At 38.6% G+C, this 21,570-nt stretch overlaps 1 protein-coding gene and 1 pseudogene across 2 annotated transcripts in view; one reads left to right on the top strand and one right to left on the bottom strand.

The window, feature by feature from the left end:
* SLC9C2 (solute carrier family 9 member C2 (putative)) overlaps positions 1-21,570 on the bottom strand; it is a 161,020-nt gene that overhangs the window by 104,704 nt on the left and 34,746 nt on the right. Inside the window, exons 5-6 of one of the 2 annotated variants that reach the window (XM_027086294.1) lie at positions 21,397-21,535; positions 1,302-3,679 (exon numbers count right to left, since the gene is read on the bottom strand). In XM_027086294.1, coding sequence (XP_026942095.1) covers positions 3,648-3,679; positions 21,397-21,535 — 171 coding nt within the window. In that variant the 3' untranslated portion in view covers positions 1,302-3,647. Of the gene's footprint in view, positions 1-1,301; positions 3,680-21,396; positions 21,536-21,570 lie in introns of those variants that run through there. The other variant, XM_027086295.1, reaches the window with a different exon arrangement.
* On the top strand, positions 6,782-7,299 carry LOC113609200 (60S ribosomal protein L32 pseudogene; annotated as a pseudogene).

Raw genomic sequence — 21,570 nt, 5'->3', positions numbered from 1 at the left:
CTAGAACAGCTAGAGGCCACCTTCCCAGCTGCACTGAGAAAGCACACCTCAAGCCTGAGACTGAGAAAAGCTTTTCTGAGTCTGAAAGTTTCCATGACACACCACCTGGATATCTCTGAGGTCTTAAAAAATGACCTCACAATCCTGCCTGAGATTTTACCTTTTCTCAGAAGCCGTTTCTTAGTTTGAGAATTTTCTGCCATCTAGAAAGGCTAGAAATGAGAACTAATTTTATTTTCAAACCTAGCAAGTACTGAATCCTTTATATTTCTTTTAAATGTTATTTGAAAACTGAACTGTTCCTTTTCAGCTCATCTCTCTCCTCTCATATTTTAGTAGGAGAATCCAGGTGGCAGTTGAACACTGGAAAAGTCCTTAGCAGGATCACTGAGCTCATTACTTAGACAAAAGTGTGGCCAAACTTACCACCATCACATAACAAGGGCCCCTTTTCTCCAGCTTCTAATGATATTTTCCTCTCTTTCCTGTAAATTCCCACTAATAGCCTCCTAGACAGCCTTAAAGATTCTGCTAATAATCTAAGGCTCTGCAGGCTTTCACTAACACTCCCCTCTGGCCCCTTCCAGCATCTGCCTACTACCCAGTCCCAAAATGGCAACACCACATTTTAGGGTTTGTTATGTCAATTTCTCACTTCCTGGTTCCAAAATTTTTATGCTATACATTGCTGCATAACAAACAGACACAAACCTTAGTAGTTTAGAAGAACAATCATTTATTTGGCTGAGATCAACAATTTTGGCAGGGCTCAACAGAGGCTTGTCTCTGCTCCATACAGCATTGGCTGTGGTGGCTCCACTGGAGGATCCACTTCCAAGATGACTCACCTGTATCACTGATGACTGCTGGCTGGAGCTCAGCCAGGGCCTCAGTGCCTGTCCATATGGGTCTCTCCAAGCCAGCATCTCAAGAGAACTAGGTAGAAACTGTATCACTTTTTATCTTTTATGATCTATGGAAATCACATAGTATTACTTCTACTGTAATCACAGGCCTGCCCAGGTTCATGATGAGAGAACAGAGACCCACCTCCCTATGTCAGGAATGTCATGACCGTGGGATGGGAGATGCGACCATCTTGGAAAATACAATCTATCACAAATTAGATGCAACATTGGGATGGATTATCAGCCCTTTATAATTTGGGGCATCATGGTAGCCTAAGTAGCAGTCTGACTGCTTTAGCTCAGTCTAGAGCAGTTCTCAAAGGGTAGACCATATGCCAGTTGTGATTCATAACAAAATTCCATCACATATAGCGAAATGAAAACATAAAAGTCTATAATAAAACTTAATTTATTCAACTTAAAGAGCAGAGCCTTACACTGAAATCATATCTTCCCCTTTTTTGGTGTTAATATGTCTTTTCTTCTCTTAAATGATAGCAATAACAGATAATAGCTGTTTTCTTAATGATGTCATACCAATCTCCTCCCTTTTTTATTTTTTTACAGTTTTCTAATCAATGAAAAAAAATACAAAAGCCTAAGGAACCACTATCTAGAAGTTATCAGAACACTTAATGTAGCCTTTGCTTTACTACCTCTCAAATAATGTGATTTTTAATTTACTAGTATGCACCTTGAAATAGTAATTAATTATTCTGTGGGTGTGTGGAAAAAGTCATGCAGCTACTCGAGTAATAGCTAAAACTCAAAGTATAAGGACCTTTCACACTCCTGTGAATATACTTATAATTCAATGCAACAATAGGTCACAAGACATATCGTATCTCTCAAAACATACTAAAGTAACAGATCTACAGATATAAATGTATATTCAGACTGTCACAACAATGAAATCTTTGAAATGAGATCCAGGAATTCCTTGGTAATCACCAGGTTCATATGCCTAAAAAGTAATGTGGCATTCAAGAAGAAAGTTTAAAAATAGACAATTAGAGAAGAAACTAGATATACAGTCATAATGCTCGACGTGTGTGTGGCTTGTCTTCTGGAGGAGCAGGAGTGGAAATAGGGCACTGACACTAGCAAAATATGGAGAAAAGGATTCAGGATTCATTTCTATTAAGGCGAACAAGCTTTATAGATGAATGAAGACTACTGAGTTCTATGAAAAACGTGGCACCGAAAGAGAATTCATTCAACTATTATTTACTAACTTACTATGTTACAGGTTCTTTAGGAATGAAGAAAAACAAGACAAAGCCCCTACCCTCAAAAAGCTCAATAGTTACATGTGAACAATTAAATAGAATACAGTATGAAGCTATTAATGCTATGGGTGCCCCAAAGAAGGAGGGATTAATTCTTCCTAACACTGGGGATAGAGGTCATGGAATGGAGAATTACAGATTGCCTCGCCAAGGGTCAGGATTGACTTTTTTTCAGCTTTATTGAGGTATAATTGACAATATAATTGAATATTGTCATATTCAAGATCAAGGCTCAGAAAATGTAGAATTAGAGTAGAAATAACAAAAACGGCACCTGGCCTTTTCCCAAATTATTGCGGTGCTTAAAGATAACAGACTTCTCACAATCTACAATATTAAGAGAACGGAGCAAACAAAGGTCTTCTTTGCACTACTCCATAAACACCCACTGGATCTACCAGAGAGGGGAGTGAGAGTCATTGCCCTTTTCTTCTGCTTAAGGCAACTGAAACTGAATTGCTCATACATAAAAAAAAAATCTCAAAACTTTTAAATTTGTGAGACAGTGTTACCTCAAAATCATGGTTGAGAAAATGCCAACTGACAAGGAATTACTGAATTGCTCATTTCTTTTCCTTCCCCTCAACAACGAAAAACTAGCTTTCAGGATGGGACAAAGAAGAGAATAATTTTCTTTCTATAAAACTTTTCCGGAAAGTCACAGAGTAGTAGAAGGTTCAGGGACTCTTAGACAAAGTAGATAAAAGGACATTCCAAATCACTAATATGAAACCAACAATGATATCTAAAATGTAGGTAATATAAAACAAAAGGAAAATGGCAGGTAGTACAGATATAATAACTATATTGCTAAACCTACTGAGTAGGGGAAATCTAAATATAAAACTAAACAGATTTGTATTTATTAATTTAAAGACAAGGGTGTTAAAGATAAACAGGAAGATTTACTAAGAGACTATATCCCACCTTAAAGGTGAATTTTAATTTGGACATAAAAAAGTAATAGCTGTATAAGCAGAGGACCCTGATCCAAACCATCCTTAATATTTCCTTGCTCCAAAATGTCATCCCATAGCTTCCCTTTTGAGAGAGGGAGAACAAATTTTTCTTCTGGAAATGGCCAACATGTCTTTTTTTTTTTTTAATAGAATTCCTCACTTGAACAGAAATTTCCTGCCTCAGTTACACAGAAAACTGTTAGATTCTCTAAGTAGCTTTTAAAGCTTCCATATGGTCTTTGTGAGTGACTCACAGCCAAGTGCTCTCTGGAAGGAGTACGTGGAACTCACATGAAACTGACTTGCAGAGGCAGAGGCAAGGCCAGAGAGTCTGGACATAAGCATGCTGAATGGGGTAAAACGAAACGAGGGTGATTTAATTTCATACTTAAACCCCACATCTATTTAACTTCAGTCGGCATGAATAGGTTTGCCTTTATAGATATAGAAGAAGATGCGGCCTTTTATAAGACTTCTTTTCTGACCATGGCTTAGAATACAGATTTGGCACTTTTCACTTGACCTGAAAGGAAGCAGATTTTTAAATTACATTTAATTAGCTTGCTATAGCAAACAAAAATGAAGCCAGTTTTTAAAAACAACGGGCATGAAATAAATCATAATGTCCAAGGCTGAACCAGTCATTAATGAAACCTTGATGTTTGTATGTCAATTCAAGTATTCCCACCTTTTTTTTTAATATTTAAAGCTGTGAGATCACACTTATATAATCAGTATTACTGTTCCTAATTCAGCCATGTGAATAAACTGCTTAACCTCATGTGTGTGCACTTTCTTCATTGTAAAACAAGGGGATCATTTCAGAGGTTCCATCAAGATCTAACATTTCTATAATATGAACATGCAAGATACTGGGGTGCTTGGAGGGGACAGAGAGGACTTGGGTAAAGAGGCAATTTTTTTTAATTGAAGTATATTATATTTACAATGTTGTGTTAATTTCTGCTGTACAGAAAGTGATTCAGTTATACATATATATGTATATATACATATATATTCTTTTTCATATTCTTTTCCATTATGGCTTATTACAGAATATTGACTATAGTTCCCTCTGCTATACAGTAGAACCTTCTTGTTTATCCATTCTATATATAATAATTTGCATCTGCTAATTACAAACTCCCAACCCATCCCTCCCCTACCCCCCCTTGGCAAACACAAGCCTGTTCTCTATGTCTGTGAGTCTGTTTCTGTTTCGTAGATAAGTTCATTTGTGTCATATTTTAGATTCCACATGTACGTGATATCATCATATTTGCCTTTCTCTTTCTCTAGGTCCATCCATATTGCTGCAAATGGCATTATTTCATTCTTTTTTACGGCTGAGTAGCATTCTGTTGCATATATGTACCACACCTTTATCCATTCATCTGTTGAGGGACATCTAGGTTGTCTCCATGTCTTGGCTATTGTTAATAGTGCTGCTATGAATATAAGGGTGCATGTATCTTTTTGAATTACAATTGTTTCTGGATATATGCCCAGAAGTGGGATTGCTGGATCACATGGCAACTCTATTTTTAGTTTTTTGACGAACTTACATACTGTTTTCCACAGTGGCTGCAGCAATTTACATTCCTACCAACAGCACAGGACGGTTCGCTTTTCTCCACACCCTCTCCAGCATTTGTTTCTTGTAGACTTTTTAATGATGGCCATTCTGACTGATGTGAGGTTGCACCTCATTGTAGTTTTGATTTGCATTTCTCTAATAATTAATGATGATAAACATCTTTTCATGTGTTTATTGGCCATCTGTATGTCTTCTTTGGAGAAATGTCTATTTAGGTCTTCTGCCCATATTTTGATTGGGTTGTTTTTTTGTTATTGAGTTGTATGAGCCATTTGTATATTTTGGAAATTAAGCCCTTGTCGGTGGCATCATTTGCAAATATTTTCTCAAAGCTTTTAAGTTTGATTAGGTCCCATTGGTTTATTTTTGCTTTTATTTCTACTGCCTTGGGAGACTGACCTAAGAAAACATTGCTACGATTTATGTCTGAGAATGTTATTCCTATGTTCTCTTCTAAGAGTTTTATGGTGTCATGTCTTATATTTAAGTCTTTAAGCCATTTTGAATTTATTTTTGTGTATGGTGTGAGGGTGTGTTCTAACTTCATGGATCTACATGTGGCTGTCCAACTGCCAGCACCACTTGCTGAAGAGACTGTCTTTTTCCCATTGTGTATTCTTGCCTCCTATGTCAAAGATTAATCAACCACAGGTGTGTGGGTTTATTTTAGGGCCTTCTATTCTGTTCCACTGATCCATATGTCTGTTTTTGTGCCAATACCACGCTGTTTTGATTACTGTAGTTTTGCAGTATCGTCTGAAGTCTGGGAGGGTTATGTCTCCTGCTTTGTTCTTTTTCCTCAGGATTGCTTTGGCAATTCTGGGTCTTTTATGGTTCCATATAAACTTTAGGCTTATTTGTTCTAGTTCTGTGAAAAATATCATGGGCAATTTGATAGGGATCGCATTAAATCTGTAGATTGCTTTGAGCAGTATGGCCATCTTAACAATATTAATTCTTCCAATCCAAGAGCATGGGATATCTTTCCATTTCTTTGAATCATCTTCAATTTCCTTTATTCATGTTTTATAGTTCTCAGCATATAAGTCTTTCATCTCCTTGGTCAGGTTTATTCTTAAGTATTTTTTTGATGCAATTTTAAAAGGGATTTTCTTTTTACATTCCCTTTCTGACATTTCTTTGTTCGTGTAAAGAAATGCAACCATTTCTGTATGTTAATCTTGTATCCTGTTACCTTCCTGAATGCAATTATCAGTTCTGATAGTTTTTGTGTGGAGTCTTTATGGTTTTCAATATATAGTATCATGTCATCTGCATATAATGACAATTTTATCTCTTCCCTACCAATATGGATATCTTTTATTTCTTTTTCTTGTCTGATTGCTGTGGCTAGTACTTCCAAAACTATGTTGAACAGAGGTGGTGAGAGTGGGCATCCTGTCTTGTTCCAGATTTTAGCGGGAAGGCTTTCAGCTTTTCACTGTTGAGTACTGTATTGGCTGTGGGTTTGTCATAAATAGCTTTTATTATGTTGAGATAATATTCCCTCTATACCCACTTTCATAAGAGTTTTTATCATGAATGGATGTTGAATTTTATCAAACGCTTTTTCTGCATCTAATGAGAGGAACATGTGGTTTTTGTCTGTTATTGATGTGGTGTATCACACTGATTGACTTGCATATGTTGAACCAACCTTGTGACACTGGGATAAATCCAACTTGGTCATGGTGTATGATCTTTTTTATATGTTGTTGGATTCATTTTGCTAGTATTTTGTTGAGAATTTTTGCATCTATATTCATCAGAGACATTGGCCTGTAATTTTCTTTTTTGGTTGTGTCTTTGTCTGGTTTTGGTATCAGGGTGATAGTGGGAGTGTTCCCTCCTCTTCAGTCTTTTGGAAGAGTTTGAGAAGGATCGGTATAAGTTCTTCTTTGTATGTTTGGTAGAATTCTCCTGTGACGCCATCTGGTCCTGGACTTTTGTTTGTAGGGAATTTTTTTTATAACAGATTCTATTTCACTTCTAGAGATCAGTCTATTCAAATTACCTATACCTTTTTGATTCAGTTTCGGTAGGCTGTGTGTTTCTAGAAATGTGTCCATTTGTTCTAAGTTGTCCAATTTGTTGGACAGACTCCTCGTAAAGCCCAAGGTTGTCAAAAAGAGGACCAAGAAGGTCATCAAGCACCAGTCAGATCAATATGTCAAAATTAAGCAGAACTGACAGAAATCCAGAAGCATTGACAACAGGATGCACAGGAGATTCAAGGGCCAGATCTTGATGCCCAACATTGGTTATAGGAGCAACAAGAAAACAAAGCAGATGCTGCCCAGCAGCATCTGGAAGTTCCTGGTCCACAATGTCAAGGAGCTTGAAGCGCCACTGTTGTGCAACAAATCTTACTGTGCTGAGATTGCTCACATCTCCTCCAAGAACCACAAAACCATTGTGGAAAGAGCAGCCCAGCTAGCTACCACAGTCACCAATCCCAACACCAGGCTATGCAGCAAAGAAAATGAATAGAGGGCTTCCCCGGTGGCGCAGTGGTTGAGAGTCTGCCTGCCGATGCAGGGGACACCAGTTCGTGCCCCGGTCCAGGAAGATCCCACATGCTGCCGAGCGGCTGGGCCCGTGAGCTATGGCCGCTGAGCCTGCACATCTGGAGCCTGTGCTCCGCAGCGGGAGAGGCCACAACAGTGAGAGGCCTGCATACCGCAAAAAAAAAAAAAAGAAAGAAAGAGAAAATGAATAGATTGCTCATGGGCACATTGTATTTGTGTTAATAAAACCATGAAACTTGACCAAAAAAAAAAAATCTGTGTACTGATTTATTTAAGTAATTTACTTTCCAATTGTGATTTTCTCTTTCCTATAGATTCTTGCTTCTTTTCTATTTAGAGAAGACCTTTCAATATTTCCTTTAGAACAGGTTTAATATTGCTGTATTCTTTTAGCTTTTGCTTGTCTGAGAAATTCTTTATCTCTCCTATTTTAAATGATAATCTTGCCAGGTAGAGTATCCTATATTGCAGATTTTTCCCTTCAGGACTTTGAATATATCTTGCTACTCCCTTCTGGCTTGCAACATTTCTGTAGAGAAATCAGCTGATAGCCTTATGGGGGTTTCCTTGTAATTAACTCCTTGTTTTCCTCTTGCTGCCTTTAGAATCCTCCCTTTATCTTTCACTTTTGCCATTTTAATTAGAGTATATCTTGGTGTAGGTCTGTTTGGGTTCATCATGTTTGGGACCCTTCATGCTTCCTGTACCTGGATATGTTTCCTTCTTTAGGTTTGGGGAGTTTTCAGCCATAATTTCTTCAATTACATTTTTGATTCCCTTTTCTCTTTCTTCTCCTTCTGGGATGCTTATTATGTGTAGACTGGCGTGCTTTATATTATCCCATAGGTCTCTTATATTGCTTTCAATTTTCTTTCATTTGGCTTTCTGTCTGCTGTTCTGATTGGGTGATTTCCATTATTCTAACTTGCAGATCACTTATTTGTTCTTCTACATTATTCAATCTGCTACTTATTGCCTTAAACTCAGCTTTCATCTCAGCAAATAAGTCTTTTAATTTGTCTTGGTTCCTCTTTATAGTTCCTGGTCCTTTTTACAGTAATCTGCATTTCTATCAATAGCCCTTCTTAATTCCTTCAGTATTTTCAGTACCTCCTTTTTAAACTCGGTGTCTATTAGACTGAAGAGGTCTGTTTCATTATTTGTTCTTTCAGGGGAATTCTCTTGATCTTTTAATTGGGAGTGGTCCCTCTCATTCTTCATTTTACTTATATTTCTCTTACTCTATGAGTTTAGTAGAAACAATTATCTACTGTGGTCTTGGAGGGCTATTTTTATGTAGAAGTGTCCCTGTGTAGCTTGTGTGGGTTTAATATTTTTGGTGCAAGGGCTGTTTTTTAGTATGGATGGCTGCCACATCTTTCCTCAGTGTCTGCTGGCTGTTATCCCACTGACGGGGATATGACTGATGTTGTGGAGAACAGAGTAGGTGTTGGATGTTGAACGGGGCCTCCTCTTTGCTCTGTGGTTGTTACAGCCCTGCTGGGGGCAGGGTCTGCTCCCTAGTTGTTGGCATAGAAGCCCCCAGATCCATTTCTAAGCTGCAGTGTGACGTAGGCAGGATTGGAGCGCTCCCACTGGAAGAGAAGCCACTGAGTATTCCTCCATCGGAGCTGTCCATCGGGGAGTTCACTCTGTGATGTCACCTGTCACCCACTGCATGAGCTCACAAAGTACACTGTTGTGCACACTACCCTCGGCCCCGCCTCCACTGTGGGAATGCAGGCTATCAGCCCTGGTGCCCCTCAGGCGCTGTGATCACAAAGCCACCAGCACAGATCCATAGGCGTCAATCCACTGAAGTCAGGTACCAGGACCACAGCAGTTGCGCACCTGGACCTGCCATGGGAGCTAGGGAAGTAGCCCAGACTCTGGCCCCACCTCCACGTGCATGCAGCCACAAAGCCCACAGCTGCTAAGGCCAGACCCGTCCCAGCCATAGGAGCACCCGTTGTCCACTCGGATGTCCCACAGGCACTGAGTTTACAAAGCAAGCGGCGGTGCTGTGGATCACATGCCATGGGGGGAAGGCTCTGCTTTCCACCCCGCCTCCACGTGTGGGCAACCTGCTGGTGCTTGCATGCTCCCAGAGCTCATAGAGGTGGCAATGAGAAAGAGGCTGCTATGGCAAGCCCCACCCCCCACTTCACTTATGCATTAACAATGGGGTTTCAATGGCGGCACACACTGGCCATAAGCATGCCAAAAGTGAGGTTGCAATGGCGGGTCCTATCCTTCTCTTCGAGTGCCTCTTAATAATGGCACTTCACTTCTACGGTGGGCCAGGCTTCTTCCACATACATCCTGCAACATACATCCTGCAACATCCTGGTTGCAGCCCTTACCACACTCCAGGCCCTTCAGGCTGCCTCCGCAGGGTTAACCCCAGTACTCTCCCCAGGTCTGTCCTCTGAAGCCCGAGTTTTTGCAAACAGCCCTCACATGTAGGTCCACATCTCGGACTGGGGACTTCAGCAAGGCAGCACAGATCCTCTGTGCCGGTCTCTCTCTGTTCTTCCTGCTGCAAACCAGCTTCTACGCTCTCCTCCAAGCCTCTGAAGCTCCCTTTCTGTCCCAGGTGATCTCTCCACCAGTGCGGGGGCTTCCCAGGGTACGAGAACCTTTCCTCTTTCATAGCTCTCTCCCAGGGGCACAGGTCCTATCCTGCTTGCTTCCTTTTTTTTTTTTTTCTTTCATCCTACCCAGTTACATGGAGATCTTCCTCGCACTTCTGCGTGTCTGAGATTTTCTGCCAGAATTCAATAGGTATTCTGTGATAACTGTTCCACATGTAGATGTATTCATTATTTGTGGGAAAAGGTGAGCTCCACATCGTTCTATTCCATCTTGATTGGAGCCTCTGCAATTCTTCCTCAGAGATGAGAAGGGAAGGAGGGAGGGTTGTTGGGCCAGACTAATAATAGTGGTAGCCTGGGGGGGAAAGGTGGGAAGTGAACTGTATAACCAACAACTCGTCTTAACCATCTCATTCCTGGACTATACTGGTCTCACTCTCTCTGGTCTCTTCTCCCACCAATCCATTTTGCAAGGACAGCCAGATTATTCTCCACTACTTAATCCCTCGTCTCTCCTACCCCAAACAAAGCCTTTAATGGCAACCCACTGCATTGAAAGTAAAGTCCAAACTTTGAAGCTTATAATTCAGTACTTTTTTAAAATTTATTTATTTTATTTTTGGCTGTGTTAGGTCTTCATTGCTATGCACGGGCTTTCTCTAGTTGCAACAAGCGGGGGCTACTCTTCATTGCAGTGCGTGGGCTTCTCATTGCGGAGGCATCTCTTGTTGCAGAGCACAGGCTCTAGGCACACGGGCTTCAGTAGTTGCATCGCGTGGGCTCAGTAGCTGTGGCTTGTGGGCCCTAGAGTGCAGGCTCAGTAGTTGTGGCACACGGGCTTAGCTGCTCCATGGCATGTGGGATCCTCCCGGTGCAGGGATCGAACCTGTGTCCCCTGCATTGGCAGATAGATTCTTAACCACTGCACCACCAGGGAAGTCCCTAATTCAGTACTATTAATGAAATGATCACAAGCTAACTTTCCAACCTTATTTTCTACTCTTCCTTAAAGTGTACTCAACTACAATCAGCCAGATGGATACTGACCACTTCCTTAGTCCCATATTTCAACTTTTCATCATTATGTTGTGTTTCATTCCAGAATTCCCTACATATTCCACCTTGGTTACCTATCCTTTCAGGTAATTCCTCTTTCTTCATGATGCCTTCCCTTTATGCTTAGGCTTCCCTGAACATACACAGCTCTTAGTTTATCTTTTCAAGTAGGCATGTTTACTCACAAAGTGGTTGGTGGACTCCTTAAAGACAAGGATGGTGCAAAGGCATCTATTTCCCTTCAGGGGACCTAGGAGAGTGCTATGTGTATGCTCATTCGACATTAGGTACAGTTGGCAAGGGACAGTTTGTCATACTACCTAGAACAGATTCAGTGCCTTAACCTTTAAAAAACCATGGCTCCTTTCGATAAACATAAAAATTTTAAGTACTGGGTATCCACATACAAAAGAATGAAGCTGGACCCCCTAGCTCACACCATATACAAAAATTAACTTAAAATGGATCACAGACATGTTTAGACATAAGGGCTAAAAAAACTACAAAACTCTTACAAAAAAACATAAAAGTAAATACTGGTGACCTTAGATAAGGCAATGTTTCTTAGATATGACACAAAGCACAATCAGCAAAAGAAAAAATAGATAAATTCGACTTCATCAAACTTAAAGCCTTTTGTGCTTCAAAGAACACAATTAGGAAAATGAAAAGATAATCCACATAATGGGAGAAAATATTTTCAAGTCATATATCTGATAAGAGACTTGTGCCCAAGATACATAAAAACCTTTACAATTCAACAGTAAGAAGAAAAATACATACATGTGGAGACTAAACAACATGCTACTAAAAAACCAATGAGTCAATAAATAAATCAAAGAGAAAAACAGAAAATACCTCAAGACAAACAAAAATGGAAACACAACTTTCCAAAATCTATAGAGGATGTAGGAAAGGCAGTTCTAAGAGGAAAGTTTATAGCAATATAGGTATACCTCAAGAAACAAAAATATCTCAAATAAACAACCTAACCTTCCATGTAAAGGAATTAGAGGAACTTCCCTGGTGGTCCACTGGGTAAGAATCCATGCTCCCAATGCAGGGGGCAGGGGTTTGGTCCCTGTCGGGGAACTAGATCCCACATGTATGCCACAACTAAGAGTTCACATGCTGCAACTAAGAAGCCCGTGTGCCGCAACTAAGAAGCCCACATGCTGCTACTAAGAAGCCTGCATGCCACAACTAAGAAGTCCGCATGCCGCAAATAAGATGTCCACATGTCAGAATTAAAGATCCCACATACCACAATGAAGATCCCGCATGCCGCAACTAAGACCCAGCACAGCCAAAATAAATAAATACAATAAATAATAAATTTAAAGTACTGTCATTTTAAAAAAAGGAATTAGAAAAACAAACAAAGCCCAAAGTTAGCAGATGGAAAGAAAAAAATAAATATCAGAGCAAAAACAAACAGAGATCAAAAAACAACAGAAAAGATCAATGAATCCAAGAACTGGTTTTTTGAAAAGGTAAATAAAATTGATAAACCTTTAGCCAGGCTCATCAAGAAAAAAAAGAGAGAAGACCCAAATAAACAAGAAATGAAAGAGGAGAAATAACAACTGCTATCACAGAGATACAAAAAAAACATAAGAGAATATTATGAACAGTTACATGCCAACAAATTGAACAACCTAGAAGAAATGGTCAAATTTCCAGAAAAACACAACTTTCAAAGACTAAATCAAGAAGAAATAGACAATCTGAACAGACCAATCATTACCTGTGAAATTGAAACTGTAATTTTAAAAACTTCCAGAAAGCAAAAGACATGACTAAATAGCTTCACAGAAGAATTGTACCAAACATACAAAGAAGAGTTAATACCTAACCTTCTCAAACTATTCCAAAAAATTTTTAAGATGGGAGAACACTCCCAAATGCATTCTATGATGCCACCATTACCCTAATACCAAAATGAGTCAGGATGGCGGTGTGGGAAGACTCCAAGTTAGCATCTCCCCACAACTAGGGCACCTGCCAGCCGCTGGTGGGAAACCCTGACGCCCAAGGAGATGGGAGGAACCCCCAAGTGAAATGGTGGGACTGAGAGGGGAGGAGAAGTGGAAGCCAGACAGAATCAGCACCGCTGAGGCCGGGAGATCAGGACAGGCAGGCGGGAAGAGGCTTCCAGGAGGAGTGGGAAAGCAGCAGAGGGCAACTGCCCCACCCATTCGAGCCCAGGAAGCCTCCTGGGCTCCCAGGTGAGGTCCCCCACTCTCTGAGACCAGGGGTGGTAGGCAAGCCTGAGCACCTTCTTTTGTGTTGAGGCTAAACCCCGCCCCCCACAGCCCCCAGGGCCTTTTCCAGCCCTGTGGGTCCTGAGCATAGGCCACGCCTACCACCCAAACCTTGCCCTTGCTTAGGCCCTGCCCTCCATAGCTAAGGCCTCCCCGCCTTTTTCCTTTTTTCTTTTTTTTTCTTTTCCCTCCTCTTTTTCACTATTGTGGTACAGTTGTAAATTCTGGTTGTTTAGTTATCTACATTTTTATTTTTGTATTCTTTCTCACATATCTGTTAGTTTACTAGTTTAATTCTATTTTTTACTTTGTTATGATTCTCTCTTTTTTGTTTGCCACCCCACGCGGCTTGCAGTATCCTGGTTCATGAGCCGGGGGTCAGGCCGAAGCTCCTGCACTGGGAACTCCGAGTCCGAACCACTGGACTAACAGAGAACCTCAGTCCCCAGGGAACATTCATCGGAGTGAGGTCTCATGGAGGTCCTCAACTCAGCACCAAGACCCACCTCTACACAACAGCCTACAAATTCCAGTGCTGAAAGCCTCAGGCCAACCAATCACCGAGACGGGAACACAATCCCACTCATTAAAAAAAAGAAAAAAATGAGACAGCAAAAAAATATGTCACAGATGAATGAACAAGGTAAAACCCTACAAAACCAAACAAATGAAGAGGAAACAGGCAATCTACCTGAAAGAGAATTCATTGTAATGATAGTAAAAATGATCCAGAATCTCAGAAATAGAATGGAGGCATGGACTGAGAAAATAAAAAAATATTTAACCAAGATCTAGAAGAACTAAAGAACAAACAAATAACTGAAATGAAAAATACACTAGACAAAATCAATTAACAGAATAACTGAGCCAGAAGAACTAATAAGTGAGCTGGTAAACAAAATGGTGCAAATAACTGCCAAGGAGCAGAATAAAGAAAAAAGAATGAAAAGAATTGAAGACAATCTCAGAGATCTCTGGGACAACACTAAATGCACCAACATTTGAATTATAGGGGTCCCAGAAGAAGAAGAGAAAAAGAAAGGGTATGAGAAAATATCTGAAGAGACTATAGGTGAAAACTTCCCTAACATAGGAAAGGAAATAGTCACCCAAGTCCAGGAAGTGCAGAGAGTCCCATACAGGATAAACCCTAAGAAAAACACACCAAGACATATTAATCAAACTAACAAAAATTAAATTCGAAGAAAAAATATTAAAAACAGCAAGAGAAAAACAAAAAATAACATACAAAGTAATCCCCATATGGTTATCAGCTGATTTTTCAGCAGAAACTCTGCAGGCCAGAAGGGAGTGGCAGGATATACTTAAAGTGATGAGACAGAAGAACCTACAACCAACATTACTCTACCCAGCAAGGATCTAACTGAGATTCAACAGAGAAATCAAAAGCTTTTCAGACAAGCAAAAGCTGAGAGAATTCAGCACCACTAAACCAGCTTTACAACAAATGCTAAAGAAACTTCTCTAGGTGGGAAACACAGAGAAGAAAATGACCCACAAAAACAAACCCAGAACAATTAAGAAAATGGTAATCAGAACATACATATCGATAATTACCTTAAACATGAATGGATTAAATGCTCCAACCAAAAGACACAGGCTTGCTGAATGGATACAAAAACAAGACCCATATATATGCTGTCTACAAGAGACACACTTCAGACCTAGGGACACAAACAGACTGAAAGTGAAGGGATGGAAAAAGATATTCCATGCAAATGGAAATCAAAATAAAGCTGGAGTAGCAATACTCGTATCAGACAAAATAGACTTTAAAATAAAGACTGTTACAAGAGATAAGGAGGGACACCACATACTGATCAAAGGATCAATCTAAGAAGAAGAGTTAACAATTATAAATATTTATGCACCCAACACACAAGCACTTCAATACATAAGGCAACTGCTAACAGCTATAAAAGGGGAAATCAACAGTAACACAATAATAGTGGGGGACTTTAACACCTCACTTACACCAATGGACAGATCATCCAGACAGAAAATTAATAAGGAAACACAAGCTTTAAATGACACAACAGACCAAATAGATTTAGTTGATATTTACAGAACATTCCATCCCAAAACAGCAGATTACACTTTCTTCTCAAGTGCACATTGAACATTCTACAGGACAGATCACATCTTGGGTCACAAATCAAGCCTCAATAAATTTAAGAACATTGAAATCATATGAAGCATCTTTTCTGACCACAACGCTATGAAATTAGAAATCAATCACAGGGGAAAAAACATAAAAAACACAAACACATGGAGGCTAAACAATACAATACTAAATAACCAAGAGATCACTGAAGAAATCAAAGAGGAAATCAAAAAATACCTACAGACAAATTACAATGAAAATACGACAATCCAAAACCTATGGGATGCAGCAAAACCAGTTCTAAGAATGAAGTTTATAGCAATATAAGCCTACCTCGAGAAACAAGAAACATCTCAAATAAACAATCTAACCCTACACTTAAAACAAGTAGAGAAAGAAGAACAAAGAAAACCCAAAGTCAACAGAAGGAAAGAAATCATAAAGATCAGAGCAGAAATAAATGAAATAGATACAAAGAAAACAATAGCAAAGATCAATAAAACTAAAAGATGGTTCTTTGAGAAGATAAACAATATTGATAAACCATTAGCCAGACTCCTCAAGAAAAAGATGGAGAGGACTCAAATCAATAAAATTAGAAATGAAAAAGGAGAAATCACAAATGACACCGCAGAAATACAAAGGATTATAGGAGACCACTACAAACAACTATATGCCAATCAAATGGAAAACCACAAAGAAATGGACAAATTCTTGGAAAGGTACAATTTTCCAAGACTGAACTAGGAAGAATTAGAAAATATAAACAGACATATCACAAGTAATGAAATTCAAACTATAATTAAAAATCTTCCAACCAACAAAACTCCAGGACCAGGTGGCTTCACAGGTGAATTCTAACAAACATTTAGAGAAGCACTAACACCCATCCTTCTCAAACTCTTCCAAAAAATTGCAGAGGGAGAAACACTCCCAAATTCATTCTACAAAGCCACCATCACCCTGATACCAAAACCAGAAAATATATCACAAAAAAAGAAAATTATAGACCAATATCACTGATGAACATAGATGCAAAAATCCAGAACAAAATACTAGCAAACAGAATCCAACAACACATTAAAAGGATCATACACCATGATCAAGTGAGATTTATCCTAGGGATGCAAGGATTCTTACATATACACAAATCAATCAATGAGATACACCATATTAACAAATTAAGGAATAAAAACCATATAATCACTTCAATAGATGCAGAAAAAGCTTTTGGCAAAATTCAACACCGATTTATGATAAAAACTCTCCAGAAAATGAGCATAGAGGGAAACTACCTCAACATAATAAAGGGCCATATATGACAAACCCACAGCAAGCATCATTTTCAATGGTGAAAAACTGAAAGCATTTCCACTAAGATCAGGAACAAGACAAGGATGTCCACTCTTGCCACTATTATTCAACATAGTTTTGGAAGTCCTAAAAGAAATAAGAGTAATCCAAATTGGAAAAGAAGGAGTAAAACTGTCACTGTCTGTAGATGACATGATACTATACATAGAAAATCCTAAAGATGCCACCAGAAAACTACTAGAACTAATAAATGAATTTGGTAAGGTTGCAGGATACAAAATTAATGCACAGAAATCTCTGGCATTCTTATACACCAACAATATAAAATCAGAAAGAGAAATTAAGGAAACAATCCCACTTACCATCGCAACAAAAAGAATAAAATACCTAGGAATAAACCTGCCCTAGGAGGCAAAAGACCTGTACTCAGAAAACTATAAAACACTGATGAAAGAAATCAAAGATGACATAAACAGATGGAAAAATATACCATGTTCTGGGATTGGAAGAATCAATATTGTGAAAATGACTATACTACCCAAAGCAATCTACAGTATCAATGCAATCCCTATCAAACTACCAATGGCATTCTTCACAGAATTAGAACAAAAAATTTTACAATTCATAGGGAAACACAAAAGACCCCAAATAGCCAAAGCAATCTTGAGAAAGAAAAATGCAGTTGGAGGAATCAGGCTCACCCACTTCAAACTATACCATAAAGCTACAGTAATCAAGACAGTATGGTACTGGCACAAAACCAGTATAGATCAATGGTACAGGATAGAATGCCCAGAGATAAACCCACGCACATATGGGCACCTAATTTACGACAAAGGAGGAAAGAACATACAGTGGAGAAAAGACAGCCTCTTCAATAAGTGGTGCTGGGAAAACTGGACAGCTACATGTAAAAGAATGAAATTAGAACACTCTCTAACACCATACACAAAAATAAACTTCAAGTGGATTAAAGACCTGAATGTAAGACCAGACACTATAAAACTCTTAGAGGAAAACATAAGAAAAACACTCTTTGACATAAAGACACTATTTGCATATGACAAGATACTCTATATAGAAAACCCTAAATTCTCCACCAAAAAACTATTAGAACTAATAAATGAATTCAGTAAAGTTGCAGGATACAAGATTAATATACAAAAATCTGTTGCTTTTCCATATGTTAATAATGAACTATCAGAAAGAGAAAGCAAGAAAACAAGCCTGTTTAAAATCCTATTCAAAATCGCATTAAGAAAACCTAGGAATAACTGTAACCTCAGAGGTGAAAAACCTATACTCTGAAAACTATAAAACATGAATGAAAGAATTTGAAGATGATAAATGGAAATGGAAAGACATCCCACGTTCCTGGATTAGAAGAATTAATATTGTTAAAATGTCCACACTACACAAAGCAATCTACAGATTTAATGCAATCTCTCTCAAAATACCAATGGCACTTTCCACAGAACTAGAACAAATCATACTAAAATTTATATGTAACCACAAAATACCCCAATTTTCCAATGCAATCTTGAGAAAAAAGAACAAAGCTGGAGGTATCACATGCCCTGACTTCAGAGTATACTACAAAACTACAGTAATCAAAACAGCATGGTGCTGGCACAAAACAGAAAATTAGATCAAGGAACAGAAAAAAGAGCCCAGAGATAAACCCAAGCACATATGGTCACCTAATTTATGACAAAGCAGGCAAGAACGTACAATGGAGAAAAGACAGCCTCTTTAATAAGTGGTGCTGGGAAAACTGGACAGCTACATGTAAAAGAATGAAATTAGAACGTTTTCTCACACCATATATAAAAATAAACTCAAAATGGATTAAAGATCTAAATGTAAGACCTGAAATGATAAAACTCCTAGAACACAGCATAGGCAGAACACTGGCATAAATCACAGCAATAATTTTTTGGATCTGTCTCCAAAGGCAAAAGAAACAAAAGCAAAGATAAACAAAGGGGACCTAATTAAACTTAAAAGCTTTTGCACAGCAAAGGGAACCATGGTCAAAAAGGAAAGACAGGGGCCTTCCCTGGTGGCGCAGTGGTTGAGAGTCCGCCTGCCGATGCAGGGGACACGGGTTCGTGCCCCGGTCCGGGAAGATCCCACATGCCGCGGAGCGGCTGGGCCCGTGAGCCATGGCCGCTGAGCCTGCACGTCCGGAGCCTGTGCTCCGCAACGGGAGAAGCCACAAGAGTGAGAGGCCCGCATACCGAAAAAAAAAAAAAAAAAAAGGAAAGACAACCTACAGAATATTTGCAAATGATGCAACCAACAAGGGGTTTTTATGCAAAATATACAAACAGCTCAGACAACTCAACATCAAAAAACCAAAAAGTCCGATTAAACAATGGGCAGACCTGAATTTTTCAAAATTCAGACATTTTTCCAAAGAAGACATACAGATGGCCAACAGGCATACAAATAGACACTCAACATCACTAATCATCAGAGAAACACAAATCAAAACCACAATGAGTTATCCCCCCACACCTGTCAAAATGGCCATCTTCAAAAAGTCCATAAATAACAAATGTTGGCAAGGATATAGAGAAAAGGGAACCCTCTTGCACTGTTGGTAGGAATGTAAATTGGTGCAGCCACTGTGGAAACAGTATGGAGATTCCTCAAAAAACTAAAAATAGAACTACCATATGATCCAACAATTCCACTCCTGAGTGTATATCTGAAGAAAATGAAAACACTAATTCAAAAAGAAACATGCATCCCAATTTTCATAGCAGCATCAATTTACAATAGCCAAGATATAAAAGCAACCTAAGTGTCCCTCAAGAGATAAATGGATATGGAACTCCCTGGTGGCCCAGTGGTTAGGACTTGGTGCTTTCACTGCCAGGGCCCAGGTTCAATCCCTGATTGGAGAACTAAGATCCCACAAGCTGACTGGCATGGCCAAAAATAAAACCAAAAAAACAAAGCAAAACAAAGAGATGAATGGATAAAGAAGATGTATCGGGTGTGTGTGTGTGTGTGTGTGTGTGCGTGTGTGTGTGTGTGTTTATATATGTATGTTTACTCAGCCATAAAAAAGAATGAAATTCTGCCATTTGCAACAACATGGATGGACCTAGAGGGTATTATGCTTAGTGAAATAAGTCAGAGAAAGTCATATGCTCTATGTTATCACTTACATGTGGAGTCTAAAAAAATTTTTATAAAACAAATGAATATAACAAAACAAACAGACTCACAGATATAGAGAACAAACTAGTGGTCACCAGTGGGAGAGAGAAGATGGGAGGGGCAAGATAGGGGTAGGGGATTAAGAGATATAAACCACTACACATAAAATAAATAAGCAACAAGGATATATTGAACAGCACAGGGAAGTGTAGCCATTATTTTGTAGTAACTTTAAATTCTATTAAAATATTGAATTACTATGCTGTACACCTGAAACTAATATATTATTATAAATCACCTATACTTCAATTAAAAACATAAGAAGACAACTCAACTTAAAAATGGGCAAAAGATTCAGAGACATTTCTCCAAAGAAAATATACAAATGGCCAGTAAGCACTTGAAAAAATGTTTAACGTCACCAGTAATTAAGGAAATGCAAATCAGAACTACATTAAGTTACTTCATACCCACTAGAACAGCTAAAAAAAATTTTTTTAAGATAATAACAAATGTTGATAACAATGTGGAGAAATTGGAATCCTCATATATATTGCTTATGGGAATGGAAGTTTGGAAAAAGTTTGGCAATTCCTCAAAAGGTCAGAGATAGAGGTACTATATGACCCCAGCAATTCTACTCCTAAATATATACCCAAGAGAAATGAAAGCATGAGGCCACACAAAAATTTGTACACAAAAATTCATGGCAGCATTATTTATAATAGTCAAATAGTAGAAACTCAAGTGTCCATCAATTAATGAATGGATAAAGTTGAATCCATACAATGGACTATTGTTCAGCGATAAAAAGGAATACTGACACATATTACAACATGGATAAACCTTAAAAACATTATGCAAAGCGAAAGAAGCCAGATACAAAAGGCAACAGACTATATGATCTATCTCTGAAATGTTCAGAACAGGCAATCCATAGAGATAAAAAGTAGATTAGTAGTTGCCAGGGACTTGTGGAAGGGAGGAATGGGCAGTGACTACTAACAGATACGGTGTGTCTCTTCGGGCTGGTAAAATGTTCTAAAATTAGACAGTGGTGATGATTATATAAATCTGAAAACCGCTGAATTTTTCATTTTTTAAATGGTGAATTTTATGGTATGAGAATTCTATCTCAATAAAGCTGATATTTTTAAAATCTTAGGTACACCTGCCACCAAGATTCTGACAGTGCACCTTCTCCACTGACAGGACAGTATTCCCACAATAGGTTTTTCAAACTATAGAGTTACATTACTGAAAATGTTTTTTTCAAATTCTGCTGCTCTATCTCCTTGAAGGACATGTCTTCCTGGTTGAAAATCACTGGTCAAAACTATAGTAAATTACATAAAATTAAATGATTAATGATGGTAATAAGATTAGTACTAGACATTCTCTGTAGAAATAACTGTCATTATTTTTATTATTAATATTGTAACTCAATGAAACTGAGTTATAGATTAGTGCCTGTAACAAGGTTAATGGCTACTTAATGAAGATTGTTGAAATCAGATTATCTCAGAAATAACAACATTGAACCTAATTTTCATCTTTTCTGACACTCAAACCATTTTTATCCAAAACTTACGTGGTGTAGCCATTTTTGTGAAGATAGGAGTCACAATATCTTCCAATTGCTGTTTCTGCTCAAAAAGCTCATTAATGGAAGCTTCTAAATGGGTTTCCAGCCATTCATTTTTTATACGGCATGCATTGAGGATGGTATTCTAGAGACAGAAACAAAGAATTTACCTTCCACTTG

This window comes from Aethalodelphis obliquidens, unplaced genomic scaffold, assembly GCF_003676395.1.
Source record: "Aethalodelphis obliquidens isolate GAN/ISIS:26980383/991018 unplaced genomic scaffold, ASM367639v1 scaffold55, whole genome shotgun sequence".
In the NCBI taxonomy this organism is placed as follows: domain Eukaryota; kingdom Metazoa; phylum Chordata; class Mammalia; order Artiodactyla; family Delphinidae; genus Aethalodelphis; species Aethalodelphis obliquidens.
The sequence above is the reverse complement of the archived record's forward strand: the minus strand, read 5'-3'. Positions and strand labels throughout refer to the sequence as shown.